Consider the following 24,701-nt stretch of genomic DNA (forward strand, 5'->3'; position numbering starts at 1 on the left):
AGTAGGCTATTAATAATTTGTAAATTTTTTTTCTACCCTTAGTATCCCCAGTTACTTGATAGCCATTTCCATGGGTGATGTTAGACTGCTGATCTGAGAGACTGTAGCTACTCTTACATTTAAAGAGCTGTCGGGAGCGTTAGCATTGCACATTCTCTATGGTCCCTAATTTAATAGCTTGACTGATTCCATGTGTTTGCTTCCAAATAGTACTGAAATGGCTGATGGCAAGTGCAGGAAGATCTTTCTCTACTGCAGTCAAAGAACAACTTCAGCTTCTGCCTTTGTTCTTTAAGGTAAGACTGTGAGCTGAAATGAAGAGTACCATTTTCTCTAGGCTTCCAAGGAAAGTTATAACCATCACCCAGTAGGCTGATACATTTTTAATGTAGTGGTTGAATTTTGATTGCATCTCTAGATAGGAGATTTTCACAGAAAAATTCTTAGGTAATAGTAGTTAACACTGAAAATATATATACATGCATATTGCATAATATACTTAATATATGCATACATAATTACCATTGATATTGAAATATATATTATTAGTGATATATTACTGTGAAGAGACACTATGACTACGGCAACTCTAATCAAAAAAAGCATTTAACCTAGGGCTTGCTTACAGTTTAAGAGATTTAGTTCATTATCCTCATGGTGGGAAGCATGGCCACTTGCTGGCATACATGGTTCCTAAGTGTTCTGCTTTCGAATCTGCAGGCAACAGAAAAGAGACTGAACCACTGGGCCTGGCTTGGGCATCTGAGATCTTAAAGTCCATCCTCAGTGATACATTTCCCTCAATAGTCATACCTACCCCAATAAGGCCATACCTCTTTATCCTAAGTTGTGCCGCTTCCCTGATGATCAAGTATTCAAATATGGGGGTCATTCCTAGTCAAACCACCACGGTGTGAGTGTATGACAGATATATGAAAAGTCTTTTCTCTTTTTCACATTGAATCCTATGTAGCCCAGGCTAGCCTCAGACTTGCTGTGTAGCAAAAGGTGACCTTGAACTACTTCCTCTTCGTAAATGTTGAGATTACTGGCATAAACCACCACATACAGCTAAACACAAAAGTTTTGCAGACCAAGCGTTGTTTCACCAATTTTTTATTTTGTTTTGTTTCTCACGACAGGGTTTCTTTGTGTAACAACTCTGGCTATTCTGGAACTCAATTTGTAGACCAGCCTGGAGCTCACAGAGATCCACCAGCCTCTGCCTCCTGAGTGCTGGAACTCAAAGTGTGTGCCACCATGCCCTGCTAGCCAATTTTATTTTAGAGAACATATAAATGATTAAAAAGGACAATGAAATTTTAGTATGGTAATTTCTCTTGCCTATATTATTCCTTATGTAGCTGTTGTAATTTAATAAATCACTTACTATATAGTAGCTTTGTTTTATTTTATTACAGCCAATTAATAGGTAGACAGTAACAGGCAAGAATAGAAGCCAGGTGCTTGGATTCAGACTTGGCTCCATTGCTGGTGGACTGACCATGTTATCATGAGTAAATAATTTAGGCCCTCAGAACATTTTTCCTCATGTGCAAATTGAGAGTAGCATCCACTCACGTCCCAAGGATGTGGGAAAGGTTATGTGAGTTATATTACATATCTTTCATTCTTAAAATTGAGTTTTGTGATTGGTTTCAATAATATAATACTATTTTATTTTGATTTTCCACTCCCCACATTGCTGTTAGTAAAAACCAGTAATCAGATTAATACACTGATTCTGTACTAAGTGAGAAAGTTACCCGCCTGTGCAAAGTGCTCAGTGCTTGTGTCAGGCATATAATAAACACTAGAAATGGTCAAGGATGGGTCTTTAATCATTGGCATAGCACTTGCCCCCATTCAAAAATTACCAATATGGTACCTTAATACTTTTTATTTAAAGGAATAAACTAGAGTTGTCACAATGGCTCAGTGGTAAAGGTGCCTGCTGTCTGTCAAACTTGACAACCTGCATTTAATTCCTAGAGCCCACATGATGGACTGAGAGAATGGGGATCTGAGAGAATGGAAGCTGTCCTCTGACCTTCACATGCTTACTGTGGGTGTGTGTGTGTGTGTGTGTGTGTGTGCGCGCGCGCATACAGAGTAATAAGTTTAAAATAAAGTTAACCCATTGAAATCAGTTTCAAGAAATTCTTAAAGCTAGGTATAGTGGTACATGCCTCTGACCCCCATCATTTGGGAGAGTGAGGCAGGAGGATCAAGTTCAAGGTCGGCTTAGGCTACACAGTGGGTTCTTGTCTCAAAAATGCTAAGCAGGAATATTGTCTAAGAATATTATACAGAGTCCTGGTAGTGTGCATTACTGCTCGAATGGAAAGGTATCCTGGCAGCCAGGAGCAAAGGAATACCACAAAGTCATGTCACACAACAAACTTCACACAAGAGATTTATTGGGAAGGAAAAAAACAGGAGGATGGCTGCCTCTGCTCCAGCGAGAAACAGCAGAGAACTGAACAGGATACAGGGCTTATATAGAGCTTCTTGGGAAGCAGGTGGAGCTTTTCAGGATAGAGCTTTCCATGGTGGAGATTGGGGGAATTTCATGTCCAGAGATTGGGCTTTTTACTCTACAGGGTGGGGACAGGGATCAGCAGTTTAGGGCAGTGTGAGTATTCTGTGGGTAGAACCTGGCAGTTAGAAGTCCTTGGGGGAAGGAGTGGTACTGGATCATAGAGACTCTTCCTTTTTTTTTTTTAATTTTTAAAAAAATATTTATGTGTATGAGCATTTTGCCTGCGTGTATGTAAGTATAAAACATTCATGTTTGATACCTTCAAAGTTCAGAAGAGGCTGTAAGGTTCCTCTTGTTCCTGGAGGTACAGACGGTTGTGAGCTGCTCTGTAGGTGCTGGGAATCTAGTCCAGACACTCTAGGAAAGCCCCCAGTTACTCTTAACCATTGAGCCATCTCTCCACCTTGGTCTTCCATTTAACTAAGGTGCTTTAATATTGAGCACTAGAGATCTATCAAGTGGTAAAGCAGAAGTGGTAAATTAATTGGATTATCAGAAAATATCTAGGTGGTGTGCAGAACAAAGTAAACACGGGGAAGCTGAGTCGGAGCCATAGCTCCAAGAATCTAGATTACAGAAAGTAATAGGATTCTACTCCATGTCATTGCTTTCTTGGATCCCTTCAAGATCCTCATGCCCAAATCCAAGGTTACAATGAGCAAACTCTGATCTTTTGTCTCTCTTGGACTAGGCTCTCTTGATTGACAGTCCTGCAGAATGCAAGAAAGGATGATATTCCATAAAGAATTTGGTGTTGTAGCAGTAACAGGAATGGATGCTGACATAGATATTTACATACACTAAACTACCTTTTACATGTTAAGAAAAATGGAAATCATCACCTAATTTTTATGAATATTGAGTTTTATTTTCAAAACTTGTATATTTTGAAATCATTAAGGACTCATGGGAAGCTGTAAAGTAAATCAACCAAACTCTATGGTACTTTTCACTCCACGTTTTCTAACACTTAACATATTCCATAACTGTAGTATAATCTCAGAATTAGGAAGCTGATATTGGTCTACACATTACCTAATTCTGTGTCGTCATTTTACCACCTGTATAAATTCGTGTCTTATACACTGCAACAAAAACGGCTATTTCATTACTGTGACAGTCCTAACGATACCCATTTTATATACACACACTTATTCTCAATCTCTACAAATTTTTTAAAGAATTATTTTGTGTGTGTGTGTGTGTGTGTGTTTTACTTGAATGTCTGCATGCATGACATGTGCCCACACGGGCCAGAATAAAAGGGGTTGGATGCCCTGGAACTTGAGTACTGGGAACAAAACCTGGGTGCTCTGCAGGAGAAGCAAGTGCGCATAGCTGCAGAACCATATCTTCAGCCCCTCTTTATAAATGTTATCATTTAAAGATTTAAGTAGTGGGACTTGTAAAATGCCTTGGTACCCAGCCTAATGAACTGCGTTCAAAACCCAGGACTCAGATAGCAGAAAAAGAGAATCAGCTCCTGCAAAAATTTATCCTCCGACCTCCACAGCCTGCATACATAATTTTCAAACTTTAAAACAATATTAGCAACTATAAATTCAAATAGAGCATAACCAGTATAAGCTTTTTTTGCCTGTCCCTTTCTGTCTTTATTTCATAACTTTTTCCACCTTAAAAGGTTAGGAAGAAACCCTCATAGAATGGAACAATATTCCTTGTATCCAGACTGTGGTTTCTCAGGAACATTTCCAATGAAAATTGGGGCTTCTTGAAGAAATAAGAAACATCTAAGATAAACTAGCTTATCTTGGTATATCATATCTGAAACCCAGATGCCAGTTTGAATTGAAGAAATGCGTACCATCTTGAGTCATACAAAGCTATCAGATTTGTAGAAGTTGCTGGGTTTATAATGATAAAAGTGCCTTCAAGAAAATAATTATTCACCATTGCAGTATAGGAAGGAACTCAACTATTCTTAACAAGGGAAAACTTTTTCATATATAAAGTATTCTAGGTAGCATACTAGTGAAGAAAATTATGAAAGATAATACTACCATACTGCAGACTTCTTTTTTTATAGTGAATTATTGCATAAGGAAAAACAACAGTGAAGGAAACACATAGTTGTTTTGACCAGTATCACACATGTCAATAAAATGAAACCTAGATCCAATGGCCAGAGTACAGGATGTACTGAAACCAAGACACATCACATGGATACAGTCAGGGGAGGCCATGACTGAGGAAATTACTAAACAAAAACCTCAGTTTCTCCCTCCAAATGTGAAAAACCGACCAACAAGGAATTTTCAGATTTCGAAACAAAGCTACTAATGCATAATGTTATTATTATGATGTTGAGTGGTTCAGAAGACCTGTTGTAACAATGTGTCAGTGCTACAGCGGGGGAGGTTTGAACACTAAGGAGGTTTGTGTGCTTGTTTAGCTTCATTTTATTTGAGACGGTGTCTCATCCTGTACCCCTGGTTGACCTGCAACTCACACTGTACACCAGACTTTCTCAGATTCACAGCAATTAACCTACTTTTTTTTAAAAAAATTATTTATTAAAAATTTCCACCTCCTCCCATTTCCCTCCCCCCACTCCCACTCCCCCTCTCTCTCCAGTCCTGAGAGCAGTCAGGGTGCCCTGCCCTGTGGGAAGTCCAAGGCCCTCCCCTCCATCCAGTCGCCCTACTGTTCCTCCTGAGCTCTAGGACTTAAGTATGACTACTGCTGAGTATTTTGTATTGTAGTGATGTTTCAAGTGTGGTGATACCATTCTAGATTTTTTAAAAAGATAACATACGGGGCTTGCTTGAGGTAATTTAGTTGATAAAAGGGGGCAGCAAGAAGCAAAAATGAAACAAGGTTATCTGAGTTAGGTGTTATTTAAGAAGTGATTGGTTTGTAAGGTGTTTGTTGTGTTTTTGTGTATGTTTACAATTTTCATAGATGTTTGGCCTCAGATTGACTATGCAGCCCTGACTGGCCCTGGACTTGCCATTTTCTCGCCTCAGCCTTGTGGGTCTGGGATGCCTGCACCTACTGATGGTCACTCACTGTTGCATTTGTTTTGTTCTCGAGATCGCCCCGGTGGAAAATGACAATAGCTATGATGAACTGAAAAGAGACGCAAAGCTTTGTTTGTCACTGATGTCTCAGGGGTTACTCTACCCTCATCAAGTGCCTTTGGTACTTCAGGTGCTAAACCAAGTAAGTATATAGGTAGAATATGTACATCCTCTGTCTAGCATTGTTTTGCCATTATGAAGGTTTCACAATGGGCTGAAAATACACAATACCTGATTTTTGTGGCTGTTTGGGCTTTTTTGTCTTTTGAGATAGAGTCTTACTAGATAGCCCTAACTGGCTTGGAATTCACCAGGTAGATCAAGCTGGCCTGTGACTCACAAACAGCCACCTGCCTCTGCCTCCCAAGTACTGGAATTAAATGTGTGTTATCACACCTGGTCTCTGATGTTTGTTTCAAGGGTTTTTTTGTTTTTAAATTTTTGTATCGACCAAAAACAAGCCTTGATTTATATTTGACTCAGCTGCCAACTTTTTTAATTTGGGTATGTTCAAGATGTAATAAGTAATAAAATAAATTAATAAAAAGTGTCGATACTGGAAGGGGTTGGTTCAGTTACTCTGCCTGCACTGCAGTACAGTTCCACAGCAGTGGTCCTGTCATACACATTACGTAAAGGGAGGTGTACTTTCAGTTTTCACTGGAAAATATTTTCCAACAATCTAAAATTTTAGGGGCATGGGATTTAGTAGTGGTTTTTTTTTTTGTTGTTGTTTTGTTTTGGTTTTTGTTTTCAGTAGAATTTGTTTGCAAACAATGATGACTGGCCACAGATTCTTATTTCTACCTTGTTTCCATGTGAGAGACTAGTAATTGTATGGGTACTATAGAATCAATACAAAACCTGCTAGTATTCCTTAAGAAATTAGATAGAAACCAGTGGAAAATGTACTTCTTCCTCTGGGGAATGGGCACTGAAAATTTTTTGTGTGAGGCAGGTCAGTAGAAAGGCAGCACTGTCTGTCTGCACATCCACATGCATATCTCCTTCTGGACCTGTCTGCTCTGCAGCTGATTCTGCAGATCTTCAGTTTGGAGGCAGACAGACCTGAATTCAAATTCTCTTACAGTCCTCACTTGTATAGTTTACAGAGACTCATTTAATCTTACCTTCAGTTTCCTCAAAGTTGGGACTGTTTTTCCAACTGATGTCAGTGTCTCTCCCATCCTTCACCTTGGTTTCTGCTGATGTCAGTGTCTCTCCCATCCTTCACCTTGGTTTCTGCTGTCCTCTCTTTTCCTCCCTCCTTTCCTTTCTCTCTTTTTCTCACTCTTATTTAAGTATTTCTTAAGTACCTTTTGGATTTATTCCATGACAAGGAATAAAACAATAAATGTGACTTCAACTGTCATCATTCTCACTGTTAAAATGCTAAAAGATCTATTCCATCCTGTGGTAAATACTAAAGCTAGCTAGTTTTAAAAAAACATATTTTAGGGGGCTGGAGAGATGGCTCAACAGTTAAGAGCACTGACTGCTCTTCCAGAGGACCCGGGTTCAATTCCCAGCACCCACATGGCAGCTCACAACTGTCTGAAAATGCAGTTCCACGAGATCTGACACCTTCACACCAATGCACACAAAATAAAGTTAAATAAATCATTTTAAAAAAAAAACTGGGCATGGTAAAAAAAAATTAAAAAAAAACATATTCTTTTGAAATAATATCACTTTCCTCTTCTTCAACAACTCTCTCCCATTTGCCTCACCTTGCTCTCTTCCAAATTCATGATCTTGTGTATGTGTGTGCTAAAATAAGTATGAATATGCTCAGGGCTAGCCATGTATTGTTTTTAGATGCTTCATATTTTTCGCTTTCTTCCCCAGACTCCCCCCCATATCTTTCACACCCAACTTCATGACCCTCCCTCTCAAAACAAAACCAAGTATCATAACAAACAAAATAATAAGATAAAAAAATATCAAAACAAAAATGAAATAAAAGCCTACAAAAAAAAAACCCATAGTATCTAGTTTGTGTTGACCAACTACTTCTGACACTATTAGGGAAAGCTAATTTTCTTAGCAGGCATCAACTGCAAATAGCTTTTTGGTTAGAGGTGAGACTGTGTGTCTTCTCCTCCTTAGTGCTGGGATATTGTCTGCTTTGAACATGTGCAGTTCCTGTGCATGTTGTTACAACGGTATTTAATTTTACATGCTAGACTCACTCAGTTCCCCTGCCTTCCTCTTCTCCTGTCCCCCACCCCAAATCCGCTCGACATCCACTCCTCAGAGGAGGTAAGGCCTCCCTTGGGGAGTCAACAAAATCTGGCATACCAAGTTGAAGCAGGACCAACCCCCACCCCGTATCAAGGCTGAGCAAGGTATCCCATCATAGGGAATGGGCTCCAAAAAGCCAGTTTATGCACCCAGGATAAGTCCTGTCTCCACTGCCAAGGACCCCCTCCCCCACAGATCAAGCCATATAACTATCATCCACATTCAGAGGGCCCAGTTCAGTCCCAAGCAGGTTCCCCAGCTGTTAGTTTTGGTTTTTCCCCATCTCATATGGTTTTCCCCTTCTCATATGGTCCTTCATCCTCTCCAGGAGCTTAGCCCAGTGCTTGGCTATGGGTCAACTGCATCTGCTTTCATCAGTTACTGAATGTAGGCTCTATGATGACAGTTATGGTAGTCACTAATCTGATTACAGTGAAAGGCCCGTTCAGGCACCCTCTCTACTATGCTAGGAATCTTAGTTGGAGTCATCCTTGTGGATTCCTAGGCATTTTCCTAGCAGCTGGTTTCTCCCTAACCCCATAATGGCTCCCTCTGTCAAAATGTCTCTTTCATTGTTCCCCCTCTTCATTCCTTGCACACCTTGGCCATTTGGAACCCTCGTGTTCCCATCCCCCACCCCTCCCTTCTACTCCTCTTCCTACTTTACCCAGGAAATCTTAACTATTTCCCTTTCCTGGTGCCCTCCATGTGTGTCCCTCTCTGGGACATATGGAAACTTACTCCCAGAAGCTTTTTAAAATGTCTATACATATGTGATTTAAATGGTGTCTCTGTATGTTTGAGGAGACATTCCTCCAACTAAATGTGCAACCAGTTAAAACCTCCAATGCCTAGAATGGGATATATAGCTTATGAGTTGTTAGTCAAAGAGGTTTCGTATATACCTTCCCCCAAAACATCACAAGCTATTGCCAAAATTGTTGGTTCTTCTCTACAACCTGATGAGAAGGGCCTTTTGCTGAAAAGACCACTTACTTTTTATCAGCAAAATTGAGAAATATAGCTGTTTCCCAACTAGCAGTTTCAACTCTCCTGACTAGTGTTCATAATATTGGAAGGTACCCTGCATGCTACATGAGGAGGAAAGTTGTCATCAACATCACCCAACAACAAATGTTGCAACTTACAGTATCAACTTGCTTGCAAGATATACTAGTGCAATAATGGCACAAATGTTATGGGAGTAACAAACTACTTTTGCTTGGATTTAAGTCTCACTCTGTGAGATGGAACCCTTACCTACCTGACACTAGTAGTTCATACTCTTGTTTGCTTCTCAGGCCTTACCTGCTGCTCTTGAATGTAGAGTAATATGAAGAACTTGGATAAGTTAATTGTCTTAATTATGAATACTTCTCTACCAAGAGAGTATTTTGACTTTTTTCAGTTCTTACTTTCCCACCATTGAACAGTCAAGACATTTTGAATAACTAACTGCCTTGGTAACTCTTTGCTTAGAAGAAAATGAAAGATAAAGTTAATTGCAACTATACCTGTGAAAGCAGAAATCAATTTAAAATATTTTATTACTTGAATGTAATGTTATATATGCTCATTTCTCATTCACAGACAGCAAGAAGCAGTTCTTGGCATGCAAGATATACAGTGCTGACCTACCTCCAGACCATGGTATTTTATAACCTCTTTATTTTCCTAAACAATGAGGATGCAGTCAAAGACATCAGATGGCTGATTATATGTCTTTTGGAGGATGAACAGTTAGAGGTAAACTTTATGTTAAAACAAATGGAAATTCATTTAACTTTTATGATTATGAGACTAAGGCATTAGTATTTTCATAAGTTCAAAACCAGCCTTGACCAAAGAGTGCAATTCATAGGATTTGTTTTATTTAAATGTTATTTAACTTTAATTTTAATATACCAATCTGTGAGTAGTCATGATTTCCTGTAATACAGATTAAAAACTACTGGGTGATTTCTCGATATGTCTTCTTTCAGTTGATTGACATATTACCTGCATTTTCTTGTGTATGAAATGAGGGGTTATAATTGCTCTTTTTTTCTATTTCTTTTTACCTTTTATTGAAAATAGATTATTTTCTCATTCAGTATGTCCTGATTATAGTTTCCCTTCCCTGCACTCATTCCAATTCCTCCCCACCTCTCCTCCAGATCCACTTCTTTTTGTCTCATTAGAAAAGAACAGGCTTTTTTCTACAAGATATAAAGAATAAACATGACAAAATAAAATGGAATAAGATATAACAAAAACCATCACATCAAGGTTGGACAAGACGAATCAACGGAAAGAAATCAGTCCCAAGAGCAGACCCAGAATCAGAGACCTACTTGTTCACACTCTGAGGAGTCCCATAAAAATACTAGGGTAATGGATTTAGTGTATGCACAGGACCTGGTGTAGATTCTTGTTTGCCCTGTGTTTGCTTGGTCAGTCTCTGTGAATTTGTAAGAGCCTTGCTTAGTTGATTAAGAGGACCTTTTTTTCTGAGGTCCTCCATTCCTCTGACTCTTTCACTCTTTCTGCTTCCTCCTCTGTGGAGTTCCCTCAGCTCTGGGTGCATGGATTTGATGGAGACATCCCATTTAGAGCTGTATGTTCCAAGGATACACTCTCCACATGTCTGACTGTGGGTCCCTGCATTTGTTCCTGTCTGCTGCAGAGGGAAGCTTCTCTGATGATAACTGAATAAGGCATTGATTTATGAGTATAGCAGAATACCGTTAGGGGTCATTTTATTGATGTATTTTTGTTAGTTTTGTTTGTTTGGTTTTTGTTTGGTTTTGAGACCAGTAGTGTTTGGTTTTACCCCAGGTCTCTGAACTATCTAGTCTCTGGTTCTTGGTCACCTAAGCATTGTCAAGTATCAGTTCCATCTTGTAGAGTGGGTCTTAAGTTAAATCAGATATTGGTTGATTATTCCCACAAGTTCTGTGCCACTGTTGCCCCAGCATATCTTCCAGGAAGGACAAATTGTAGTTCAAAGGTTTTGTAGCTGGGTTGGTGTTTGTTTCTTTTTTGGCAGCTGAGTGCCTTCCCACACGAAAACGTAGGAGTGAAGATGTTCAAGCACTAGTAATAATGTACATGAAGGCATATTGAAGAGCACAGAACATGCTATTGTCCAGTAGACTTAAAATGTGACCTCTGTCATTATCCCTATTTGATACAGAGATAATGAAGAAGGAATCCAAGTGGGGTCGTGTACAGTTTATTATCAGACAAATCAGAATCAAAGTACTACACTCACAGGACAGAACTAAGCTGCTGCCATTGTGGGTCCAGCTGTAATTCTTATTAACCTATACAGCTTAAAGACCAAGGTTTCACATATAAAAATAAACAACCTGTAGTGGTAATACCTTATGCAAAAATAGAAACAGATGTACAGTATAAGGACAATAACCTCGAGACAGTATACAAAAATATTTTAACTGGAGTAGAAATGTATAATTCAGTATGACAAAAATAACCTTAATTTGCATCAATGTACAAAAATATCCTAAACGGAAGTAGAAACATATATCAGTATAACAAAAATAATTTTACATTTAAGATACAAAAGTATCTTAAACAGAAGTAGGAACATATATACAATATAACAAAAATAATTTTGAATTTGTATCAATATACAAGAATCCATACCTGTGTAAATTATTTAAAACTGATAGTTGCTTTTTTAGTTTACAAGTAGATTTAATAATCTAGTTATTATCCTATCTTATCTATCCTCCTATTTTCTATTTCAAATGAGATCCCTGAGTCTAATATCTATAGTTCTGCTCCCAACGCTCTAACAGCTTAGTACCAACCCCCCTATAGGTGACAATTATCCATAACCCTGAGAAAAACCAAAACCATCCACTCTACCTATTGGGAAAGCAAGTGCTGTCTGGGGCAACAGTATCTCTATGAGAACCTGTGAAAACTAAACCAATGGTTAAGTCTTAGAAGGACTTGCTGCAACATTTGTAGCCAGTCTGTGAGTAAGCGGCAAACCTCCTCTGAAGTCGGTACGGCTAGAGTGGTGCACCAAGGTAGGCCATCTCAGCCAGCCACCTGGCAAGTGTCCTGAGTAGTTTAGTTCACAGCTGAGCCCTGAGTGCTGTTAATCCACTCAGTGGCATTATTATGATTCAGGTAGACTCATTATTGCGGGGCTCTATCATCTTTTTAGAGACTTCGGATATCACTGTTAGGAAAATTTATTGTTCACTGTGGAAAACTTAAAATTTTAAAATTTAAATTTTAAAGATAGTATTATACCTAAAGAAAGGTTCTAAAGAGTCAAAATAAGTATGAGGGGAAAGAGATTTGTGACAATGGTCCCTAAATTTTGGTTTTCTTCTGTCCCATATCAGGTGATTCTTCTCATATGAGAGAGACTCTGAATTTTTCTTTTAACAACATGGCTTGGGTTTAGAAAAGTCAAGTTTAGTTTTTAGTTGAGTTGGGACTCAAATGAGTTGAGAAATAAAGAGACTTTACCCTGTGGAAAGTAATTCTACCATTTGGCCAGATTATTCCTTTTCTCTGTAATTTTTTTTTTCTAGGCAGTTCTCTCTTCTCTGGATGTCTATCTGCTCAGTGGTCCATTTTAGTCATATTTTGTATCAAAAGATAATCTTTAACTCAATTAGATCAATATAAGAAAACATGCTGCAATAAGTATAGAATAAAATCTAATTGACCCTGAAAAAGAAAAATATAAATTTTTTTATAAAAATATTACTTATTTTACAGACTTTAAAAACTTGTTTGTAGTGGAGAACTTTGTGTATCTATCTCTAAGCAGAGATTTATATATAGGAAAGTGGGAATGGTGGTTTATCTATTTTCCAATAAACCTGTGCAGCTTTCCTGTGTTCAGCAAACAAATATCATCCAGACTGTAGAGCACATACAGACTGCTTATAACAAACTCAGTGAAAATATTTTAGTTCTGGCGCTTCTTATAGAAACTAACCTAATGGAATGAAAATGAAAAGTAGAAATCTCAAAAATAGCATCTCCAAGCCACAGTTTTAGAGCATAAAACATAGCAGCACACAGAGAGGAAGGCTTATCTGTGTTAATGTCTAGTTCATAGACCTTAACTTGTAGGTGTCGGTTCATGACAGATTGACCTGGTTGTTTTGGGCCTATGATAGGAATGTGTGCTGGAGCAAAACCACTTATCTTGTGTCCAGAAAGTAGGAAAGATAGGAAAGAGACTTTCCCTACTGTCCACCCTGAGACCATGTGTTCAAAGACTTAGGCACTACCACTTCCTGGTAACACCACACTGGAGAATAAGCCTCTATCTAATACATGGACTTTAGAGGGACATTTAAGATCCAATCTGTACAGTAAATTGTCACTAAAATGATGGTATATGCCTTTAAATTCCAGTACTTAGGAGGCAGAGCTCTGTAAATTCAAGCTCAACCAGGACTATATAGTAAGACCCTGTCTCTCTAAAAAAGTAATAATAATAATAAATAAAAATGGTTGTGGGCTGGGAAGATGACTTAGCAGATAAAGAAACTTACTGCCAAGCCTGACATCTTGCGTTTAATCCTGGAACCCACATGTAGGAAATAATTGACTTCTGAACATTGCCTTCTGGCCACTACACATGTGCCCACACATAGAAATGTTTTGTTTTGCTTTTAATTAAACATCCTATCTTCAAGAATGTTTCTTAGAATATGATTCTGTTTTCTCCCATAGCTCATAAATAAACATAACTGTGGCTAGGGAGATGACTCAGTGGAAAAAGACCATTTAGTGGGCACCAGGCATGAAGGTCTGAATTCAAATCCCTAGCCACCTACATAATAAGGCAGGCATGTAGTCTCACATACCTGAAACTTCAGGGTAAAGACATGAAGATCACTGGGATTTGATGGTCACCAGCCTACTTCCAGGTTCAGTAAGAGACTCACAATCTCAAAGGAGTGATAGAGCAGGAAACCAGACATTCTCAGGTGTCCATATACATAAACATTCATATTCTCTCTCTCCCTCTCTCTCTCTCTCTCTCTCTCTCTCTCTCTCTCTCTCTCACACACACACACACACACACACACACACACACAGACACACACACACAGAGTAAATTTTAGAACATGTAATAATTAGACCATGACATTTGTTTAAACTGTCATGTTTTGGTGGTATCTTCAAATGTTTTGAATAAAGAAGCGGGCATGGTAGCATATACTTGGAATCCCAGCAGGAGGCCAGCTTGGACTATGAAACCCTGTCTCAAACCAACAAAAGCAGGGGTAGAAAAACACTAAGGCCCAGGTTGCATATGGATTTCTGTTGTATCTGAAACCTTGTTTAGAGACAAGAGATGAGTATGTGCAGAATCTGTCTCCCTTACAGACTTGAAGAGTATTGCATGGATCAGCTTGTGCAGTTATCATGCAGATGGTTAGATGGTTATGAATGACCTCTTCGGGCCTCAGCACAGGATTTGCTGTGCTCATTGAGAACATAGATGTTCTCACCTTGCTCTGGAGTTCTGGCCTGGAAATTTTATTAATAAAAAAAAAACTTTTGAAAGTCAAATCTAGATTTGAAGAGTCTTAGTAAGCCAGAGCAAGAACTTAAGGTAAAAAACTGAGAAAACAATTAACAATCAGAAGTAGTCACCTCTTTTTCCTATGGAGCACCACTACTTAAATCACCTTCTTTCCCGTGGAGCACCACTACTTAAAATATGTCCAGCCTTTGGATTAAATGGGTTTTTATAGATCATATTGATCTTAGTTTGTTTCTATTGTAATACTTCCTTAGAAGACTATTAGATTTTAGGGAGGGTATCTGTTACAAATGATAGAAGAGATCACTTTAAGTCTAGGGTGAGCACCTAGAATTGTAATGATTTATCTGTTATTTTGTTATGTGTTAGGCATATATAAATTAGCACTTCAGTTACTTTAAGAATATTTTTTAGGATTATACTAGGTTTAAAAATGAGTATATTTTAGGGCTCAGCGGTTAGGAGTACTTGGTGTTCTAGCAGAGGACCCAGGTTGGGTGCCCTAGCATCCACGTGGTAGCTCACCGTGGTAACTCCAGTTTCGAAAGATCTGACACTCTCTTCTAACCTCTGTAGGCCCCGCATTTGTATAATGTGCTATTTTTTGCAGGCAAAAACTCATACACATAAAACATTCTTTTTTAAGTTAGTAATATGAAGAATAACAGCCATAATTACTGATTCATAGATCAAATATCTGAGTAAGTACAAACACTGATCCCAGATTTTGTTCTAAACTCTAAGAAAGTTTTGCGAGATGTTAGAGAAGACATACTCATTCTCTAATTATACTTGTGGTAAATGGCGCTCTAGATTTCTATTTGATTCTAAAACCTAGTAAGTTTATAGCACCCAACAAGAGTGTTAAGTAGGATTGCAGACGTGGCTCAGTTGGAAGAAGCTTGCCTAGCAACATGTAAACCAGGGATGGCACATGCTTATCCTTCCAGATTTTTTTTTGGGGGGGGGGGGTGTTAGCATCTTCCCAGAGTGCAGCAGGGGACAGAATTTCACTTCACATTTGTTACAATTTAAACTTGCCCTTCGTCTAACAGCTACACAGCAGGTATGAGGCCAACCTTATCTACTTGAAACCCTGTCTCAAAACAGCAAGAAAAAATGGCTCTAGTTTCTAACTGTTGGTGAGATTGACTGTAAAACAGATTTTTTTTTTATTTTCAATCATTTTTAGTTGAAAAACATTCTCCCAAGAAAATGTGTGGTCCTTAGCTTACTTTCAATTAGAATGAAAGTCTTCCCAGAATATCAAAATTAAAAGAAATATTTTATAAAATTTATAGTAAAAGGTTCCTTTGTATAAACAAAGTTCAGGGCCAGTGAGATAACTTAACAAGTAAAGGCTCCTGTTGTCAAGCCTGATGTTCTGAGTTCCAGGTTTGCACCATGGAGCAAGTAATAATTGCTAGTGATAAAACAAATAGTTCAAGAAAAATACAGTGCTGCGTTTCCAGTGTTCAACCTGTTGGTGAGCTGTTGTTCTTTGCAGTTCTTACAAGATGGGTCTGTGGAAGGGGGAGGAGCTGGCTGAGACAGGAGGGCAGACGGGAGGCTGATGAGAGGATTTTATCTGCAGTGAAAACACATTGTATCACTGAGATAAGTAAGGATGATGGGTTGAGTAAAAACTCTTCTGAAAATTCTGTTTGGGGAACTTTCCATGGAAATTCCTGTTACTTGGAATCTTTAAAGAAATGTTTCTTTGAGCTGGGTGTAGTGGTACATATTTGGAATCATAGCACATGGGAGGCCAAGCCAGGAAGAACATGAACTGAAGTCCTGTCTGGACTGTATAGTAAAACCTCATCTTAAGGAGCAGAAGGTGAGATGAGGCTGGATGGTCAAGCCCTGTAGAAAGCAGAGTGCTGTTTATCCTCCCAGAGACGGTTCTGTGCCTGGTGTTCCTTGCAGTGCTTAGAACCTTGTTTTTCCTAAGATTTCCGAAAAGAATAGTGTAAGATCTGCAGGTCACAGACGTGATGGATAGGCATATAATCATGTGAACAGGCAGCTTCTTAAGAGTACCATGTAACAGTATAGATTTATTTCACATTTGTTACTATTTAATAAAGTATTGTGCTTTCTCTAAACAGAAAATGCCTGTTACTATGACATAAGCAAGTAAAACCATTATTGGAATAACATAATAGAAAATATATATTAGTAATAACTAGCTATATCTTATTTGTGATTGAATTGGAAAACTTTATAATTGAGAACTAGTTTTTTTTAAAGTTTACAAATTTAAAGAAAAAAGATTGTGTGAGGAGATAATGTGTTTTTGACTAATAAAATGAAATAAATTATTTTTTCCTCATATTGTAAAGCTATTATTGGCATGTAAATTCTGACCAAATCCTGGCCAAAGAATATCCTGAATGTAGGCCTTAGCACTGGACAAGAGTGACTCTGTGGAAGTATTGGGGTAATTTATTAAGCAGCGTGGAGGAAATCAGTCGGAACATTGCACACTAGATGGAGTAAAGCAGTGTCCTCTCTTCAGTTAGTGAAACTGAAATACACAGTTGGTTATTTGTAGGAACTTAATGCATAGATGACTTTTCAAGAGCAGATGACTTCAAAACAGACAAATTTCTCTACAACAATATTAGAAACTTACATTTAAATGATCAAGCTTCAGACTAGAGAAAAATGTTATTACATACAAAAATCATCAAACTTTTGTAGACTAGTTGTAGTCACATAAAGACAAAACAGACTACAAATAATAACCATAGAGATGCAAACAAAAGACAAGTCAACTTTGCTTACTTTTAATATATCTTCTCTTCGTCTATAAAATACAATGATATTGCTGCTGGCCAGTGTGACTACTGCCCAGCATTACTCTTTGAACAGAGTTGATAACCATAAAATTGTCGAGTCTTTCGAATTGGGTTATCCTAAATCAGTGAAAATTCATCAAAAGTTAAATGAAGTAATACTCTCTGGCTAGATGTGGTGTTGCACACCTGTAATCCCAGGTACTCTGATAGTTGAGGAAAGAAGGTAGAAAGAAAGTTCATGAGTATCAGCTTGGACAACTTAACAAGATCCTATTTGCCTAAAATCGAAAGGACTTTGGGATGAAAGTCACTGGTAGAATACTGTCCTGACATAGGGAGGGGCCTGGACTTAATCTCTACTCCTACAAGGTCAGCCTGGACAATTTAGTGAGAACTTGTTTCAAAGTACAAATTAAAAAGAAACCTCAGTAGTAGAGCACTCGCTTGGCTTAAATGAAGCCCTCGAATTCAGTCCCAGTACCATATTTATAGGAATCTTTATAGGAAAGGGGCAACCAAATGACAATACAAAGAACTTTTCAAGGAATATAGAGCGGAACATTGGCTTTTTTGTTTACTTCTTGAACATTTGTATTTATTATTTTGTTTATGTGTTAATTTGTGGAGAAATTTTATGTGTAACAGAAAACTGGGGAATCTGGTCATGGCTGTCTTGAAACAGAAAGAAAAAGTAAATTTTATATATATTCTAGGAAAGATTCCCACTCAGCCTTTCCGTTTCACTGTCCTTTATCACCTCAGACTCAAAATCTCAGTCTAATAGAAATGATTATCTCTTCAGGTTCGAGAAATGGCTGCTACTACCTTAAGTGGTCTGCTACAGTGTAACTTCCTTACCATGGACAGTGCTATGCAGATTCATTTTGAGCAACTTTGCAAAACAAAACTACCCAAGAAAAGAAAGCGAGACCCTGGTTCTGTGGGAGATACCATTCCTTCTGCAGGTAATATTACAAATCCCCATACCTTTGTTGAATTAAGCAGACTTTCTTAAATATTTGAAGTACTTGTTTGTGCTCAGTTCTTGGCAAGAATAATTGTCCCTACTTGTTAGGAATTGGCATGAAGAAGACAGAACCTGGAATGAAAAGGCTAAAGTTGTATGTACAAAGGAACTTGTCCACTATTGCATATAATTAATAATTTTTAATTTATGTCCTGGCAATACTGAAGCATGCATGGGCAGCCGTATATAGTGGTTCTGTTGAACATTGAGTTTCATGGTCTAAATTGATAGGACTACTGACCATGTCTCTTCCTCAACAGGGTACCAGATTTTATTACAGATGGTTGTGAGCCGCCATGTGCTTGCTGGGAATTGAACTCATGACTTTTGGAAAAGCAGGCAGTGGTCTTAACTACTAAGCCATCTCTCCAGCCCCAACTTTTTAATAAGGCAGTTCTAACCTTGACCTAAAATAAGTATAAGTGCATTGGTTATTTTGGAGGATTTAAACTATCTTGTGTTCAGAATTTAGGGATTATGTGTTAGTGCACTTAAAAAAAAAAACTTGCTGCCATACTTGGGACTTGAATTTGATCTCTGGGATCCATGATGGAAGGCAAGACATACTCCCACAAGTTTCCTATGACCTCACTTGCATACCATGGCACTCAGGTGTGTGCTTGTGCAGATTTGCACACTTAAGTGTGAGTATACACACAAAAGGAATATATACATATATAAATGAAAAATGGGGATAGGCTAGGAAGATAGTATGGTTAGTAAAGTTCTTGCCATGCAAGCCCAAGGCCCTGAGTTTGATTCCCAGCACCTACATAAGAAGCCAGGTGTGCTGTCCCATAACTGCAGCACTGGGGCAGTGGAGACAAGCAGCTCCCTGGGTCTCAGTGAAAGACCTTGACTCAAAAAACAAGTACAGGGCTAAAGAGATGGCTTGGTGGTTATGCATGCTTACTATTAGACCCGAGTTCAGCTTCTAACATCACATCTAGAGCCTCACAACTGCCTATAACTCCAGCTCCATAGAACTCAAACCCCTTTTTGACTTCTGTGGGTACTTGCGTGCATGTGCACATACATATACAGAAATAGAAATAAAGAATCCTGAGGAACAGCATCTGAGATTGACTTCTTCCGTCTACATTCATGTGCACACATATGATAAGCACAACAGAAACACATGGCGTACAAAAAGAAAAAGTTTTAAGGAACCAAAGGCATCTTTGCTTCTGTCTAGAGAAGGGATGTCAGATGTGTGTCTATGAGGAGATCACTTTAAAGAAATGCAGTACTGAATAAATCCTTGTTGTGCACACATGGTCCTGTGCACTGTGATACCACCAGTGTATGTGTGCAGAATGTTAATGCAGTGCAGCATTACCTACTAGTTACTAGTTCACCAGTCAGCTAATGAAGAGGAGAGTCACAGAGCTTCTGAAGTAAGTTAGCATAAATCACACGCCTTAAAGTCTGACTGTCATGTTATTTTTGAAGAAAAATTTAAGTGACACAACAGAGAAACATCTGACTTTAAGCCCAAAGAAATAGAAATGATAAAAATGAGTAAATATGAAATTCATTAAATTTCTGCTAAGTGCCTAGGATATGCAGTTCCTATATATTAGAACTATAATTATGTCATAATTATTAAATACCCAGTATTAAGTATTTATATATTGTTATGTATTAATACTAAACTCCAATAAATTATCAACATTCTGATTTTCTTTGATAATAAAAGTGTTTTAAGTCTGTACTGTAACATATGGCATTATCATTTTTACTACTCCAAAATCTCATTTTCTTACCTTCTCCTTCTGTTCATAGACACACCTAGAATAGATTTCCAAAGAATATGCATTGCAGCTTTATTGAGAAACTCTGAGGGGAACTCTAGTTCTAAATGTGGCTCAGTGTAATGAGTTCTTGGCTAATATGCATCATGTCCTGAGTTCAATACCAAATACTACCAAAAAGATGGGAACAGGGTCTAGGTGTAGTGGTCACAGGGTGGTGGGTTGCTTAGCTCATGTGAGGCCCTGTGTTTGACCAATCTCAGCACCACTGGAAGGGGAGATGGGAAAGTGAGAAAGGAACCAGGGAACATGGGTATTTGGACTCACACCACTGAGGAAGGAACAGACTCCTTAAGGTAGACATGTGTTGCAGCTCTGTTATAAGAAATGCATTTGTCAAGTATGGTGGTGCATTTTGTGTGGGCACAATCACGCAGAAAATATTACCCAATCTTGGAGATCATTTTAGGATCAGGAATTGTACTTAGAATATGAATGAGCTGATCAAGAAAATTGTAGCTGTGTTGGTTCTTAACAATATGACCCATTCCTGGCTAGAAACAATTACACCATCACTGGGGGACAGCTCTAGAATGTTTTTAAAATCCTTGTCATTTCTAGTTGAGCCACAGGAATCATGCTTTTTTTGTACTTGTAAATTGATATTAAATGGAGGAGATAGGTACACTGAAAGCGCATCTAGCATGAGTGAAAATTGATTCCACTGTAAAAGGTGTATATGTTTTTTTCATTGCAGAGTTGGTCAAGCGTCATGCTGGTGTGCTTGGACTTGGTGCATGTGTTCTTTCTAGCCCTTATGATGTTCCCACCTGGATGCCCCAGCTCCTTATGAATCTCAGTGCACATTTGAATGATCCCCAGCCTATTGAGGTATTTTCTGTATGGTCCAGAGAATGATCTGTGATAGCTATAATTTCAGTTTTGTATGAGTGAGTTTAAGAACACAGTAAGCAAAAGTAAAAGAATAAATAGCAAATACCACCACGTTTGGAGGGTAAGCACTTCTAGTAGAAATCAACTGGTGAAGCACCTTAAGGCAGCTGGAGTTCCCAATAAAGAAAGTCTCAGGAGAGCAGAGTATGTCCTCTGGTGAAGCTTCCAAGTAAAAGAACAAATAGCAGATAGAGATAGATGGTCAAAAACAGCAGAAAGTTACCTTGAGACAGTAGCTAGAGTTCACAGTTGAGCTGAACTTGCCAGTTTTCCCACTGCAGGTGCTTTTACATCTGGGATAAACAGTAGCAACCTCTGCTGGAAGTGGTTTGCCTTCTAGATGTCCTCCAACATGGCTTTACTCTAGAGCTGATTTGCTGCTCTCCTGCTGCTACAGTTAAAGGTGCTAAACAATTCCCAGACAAGGGGCCTTAGAAAACACAACATACACATGCTTGGGGCCAATTCCACTTCCAGATCCAGCTTCTTAGTGAACTAAACAGCACACCACAGTTTACCAAAATAATGTACATCCCAAAGTATAATACTCCCTTGTTAGTTTATTTGTATCACTTGATAAATACTTTCTTGCACATTTTGAATGTACTGCTTTATAAAGCCACTGCCTCAGCTGGGCAGTGGTAGTGCGGGTCTTTAATCCTAGCACTCAGGAGACAGGAGCAGGTGGACCTCTGAGTTCAAGGCCGGCCTGGTCTATAGAGCTAGTTCCAGGACCTCTGCAGCTACACAGAAAAAAACGCTGTCTTGAAGAAACATAAAACAAAACAAACAAACAAACAAACAAAAAAGACTGCTGTCTCTGATAGGGTCACATTTACTCTGTAATTATTAAAGCCTTGCAGAGACATGTTTCCCATCTATAACAAACTAAAGTTACTGTAGCTTTTATCCTTTCTAAACCAACATTAAGAACACTGTTAGCATTAGTTACAAAGTTAGGTTTCATGTTATTGTTATTCTGGAATTTTGTATCTGGAAAGTCTCTCATCTCAATGAAGGCTAATGTTAAACTAGAAATAGTCTTGAGCACCCATGCTCCTAAAGCTAAGCAAATCACTTTGTAAGTACAGCATGTATTGAAACTGGTGTAGCAATGTGGCAGTGCATTGAGGTGCCTTGTCCCGATGTGAAGCTAGTAATTACACAGATGATTGTGGTCTGGAGACAGAAAATGGACTTGCTTTCCTAACATCGTAGCATTTGCAGTGTGAGGGGTGAGGTCTACGTGGATTCTGATGTAGCTGAAGATACCGGCATTTAACTCTGGTTCTTAGAGGTTAAAATGTGCATGGGTTGATTACAGATGACTGTAAAGAAGACCTTATCCAATTTCCGAAGGACGCACCATGACAACTGGCAAGAACACAAGCAGCAGTTCACTGACGACCAGCTGCTTGTTCTCACTGACCTCCTTGTGTCACCGTGCTATTATGCATAGAGAGGTGAGTTACATGTGACAGCCTCACAGGTGTCATCCCACTGATGGCAGAGAAAGAGTATCTACAAGGTTTTAAACCTTGCTGCCATTTTAGATGTAACTGCTTAGGTAAAGTGGAGAGACTTGTTTGTTTTGACTTTTTAAGACAGGGATAGCTGTGTAGACAGGCTAACTTTGCATCCGGATAGTTCCCCACCTTAGCCTCATGGTACTAGCTTTGCAGTTGTGTACAGCACTGACTGCTTGTGAACATGGCTTCTGAGGTGCGGAGATAGACAGTTCAGAGACAGAGCCCAAAGTTAGCACAGAACTGAGGTAAACAATGATGGCCTGTGCCTTTACCCTCGGGATTTTATTGGGTGGGCTGGTTGGTTGATTTCTTGTGACAGTGCCTCACTGGAACTCGAAGCCCTCCTGCCTGTGCAGCCATTCCAGGTATTTGTTTCTATATTCCACTAATCTCAGAGTTTAAAACCAGCCCTGGGTTACAGACTGATACTCTTTCTCAATAAATAAGTATGTCTTTTGCTGTGGTCAGTGGAAATAAGTCCCATAGAATTTTTCAGGATTTTGTTTCCATTTTTAGACAGGCAATTTATGTGTCTGCTTTAGGACAGTTAGAAAATAAGTAAGCTGCATTAGCAGCCTGAGATGGTCAGGGTGAAAGAAAATAAACCATAGTCCAGATTGCTTCCTGAGTAAGACATTTGGGGTTGTAGTGGGAGCTCTGCACTCTCCAGTCATGAAAACTCTTCATGTGCGTGCTGTGCTCATTGGGTCAGGAGAGGGAGCTGAGGTGCAGACGGTTTTAAGTGTGGTCGCTGGGGACAGGTGCAAGTGCTCCAGCCCATCATCTGTATTCTTTTTTGTTTGTCTGGTTTTTGCTTTTTATTTTTAAAAAGAGTCTTTGTAGCCCTGGCTATCCTAGAATTCATTATGTTGATCAGGTGGCCTCAAGCTCATTCTGCCTCTCCCCCTTCCAGAGTGCTGGTATTAAAAACAATCCTCACCGTGCACAACTCATCTAAATAAAGTCAAAAATGGGCTATTACTCTCTGGAAGGAGGGAGCCAGCAAGTCTTTGTGTAGAGAAGGGTTGGGAAAAATGAAGAAAATCTATGTGGTGGGATTTTATAATTGAGTGCTTTATTACCTAACAGATTTTTTTTTCTCCTTAATGCAGATGGCTAGTCCTGATTTTGGGCTCAATTCATCAAAAATTCCAGCTCCTCAGGTACCATCTGTGGTTGGCTCTCTGCAGGTCTCACAGCTCTGCCTCAGTTGAGCTCTCGGCATTTTAGCGGCTTCTGCGCTCACAGGTTCTCAACTGCCATTTGATTTCCCAAAACTTGTCTTGAAGTGTTCTCAGAATACTGATCACTTTTTTTTTCTTTGAGGCATATGACAAAGTCTCAGACTAGAAATAATCCAATATGATCATGGCATCATGACCAAACAGCCTAGAAGCTTGTTAAAAAACAAAACAATTCCCTTAGAATGGAGACTACTTACCAGTAGTAATGTCGGTCCTGTCATTTCATTCATTTCAAATTATTTTGAATTCCTCCTCAAAGGCGATTGGGTTTACTGGTAGTAGGCCATGGGCCATGAATCTGAAGTCTGGACAGCCTTGTGTCTGGAGAGCCATGAAGAGAAAAGGATCAAAGGGGGCAAGTCTCAGAATCAACTTGTGACCTGACAGGTTGTTTGACCACATTGCAGAAGTCTGTGTCTGTGTCTCCACAGACTGGAGTTTTTGGTGCTGAATAAGAGCCAATTGCTGAAAAACTGGGGTTTGATGAATAAATTTGACTGATTTGTATGTGTATACAATGTGTGATTTTAAAAATAAAGAACAACATCAATAAACACCTTGGCTGGTTGCTTTCTGCCCTAGTCCTCACAAATACTGTTTTGCACCTCACCTTGAAATGTGTTGCACTTCATATAAATGGACTATTGCTGTGTTTATGGAAATTTTCTTTTAATCTTTCTCTCTCTCACACTCCTTCCCCCTCACTCGCCCCTTTTCTCTCCTCACCCTGCCTGCTTGCAGAATCATTGAAACTAATAAGACTTGGTATTTGACTTGTTTAGTGTGTTACATAGATGTAAAAGATTGTATAAGCCATAGAGATAACATTGGCAAGACTTTGTACAGATGCAGCCGTTAACACGAACCATTATGTGACTGGTTTGTAAAGATTCACACACAACTTTTTACTATGGCACTTTGTACCTCCAGAATACCATTTTTTGATGTGTGTTTTAAAATTATTTTATCTTCTCATGTTACAAAAGCTGAACTGTGGGATTTTTTAAGTTCATTTAATATTAGAATA

The 24,701-nt window shown here is 38.8% G+C and overlaps 1 protein-coding gene across 1 annotated transcript in view; it reads left to right on the forward strand.

The window, feature by feature from the left end:
- Positions 1-23,752, forward strand: part of Psme4 (proteasome activator subunit 4) — a 108,462-nt gene extending 84,710 nt beyond the window's left edge. Inside the window, exons 41-47 of the mRNA XM_041668888.1 lie at positions 211-296; positions 5,597-5,725; positions 9,418-9,573; positions 17,969-18,131; positions 20,705-20,838; positions 22,226-22,364; positions 23,543-23,752. Coding sequence (XP_041524822.1) covers positions 211-296; positions 5,597-5,725; positions 9,418-9,573; positions 17,969-18,131; positions 20,705-20,838; positions 22,226-22,360 — 803 coding nt within the window. The 3' untranslated portion in view covers positions 22,361-22,364; positions 23,543-23,752. The remainder of the gene's footprint in view (positions 1-210; positions 297-5,596; positions 5,726-9,417; positions 9,574-17,968; positions 18,132-20,704; positions 20,839-22,225; positions 22,365-23,542) is intronic.
- The last annotated feature ends 949 nt before the right edge of the window (positions 23,753-24,701 follow it).

The sequence above is a fragment of the Microtus oregoni genome, unplaced genomic scaffold, assembly GCF_018167655.1.
Source record: "Microtus oregoni isolate MIOR12 unplaced genomic scaffold, Mior012 000019F_ref0000042, whole genome shotgun sequence".
Lineage (NCBI taxonomy): Eukaryota > Metazoa > Chordata > Mammalia > Rodentia > Cricetidae > Microtus > Microtus oregoni.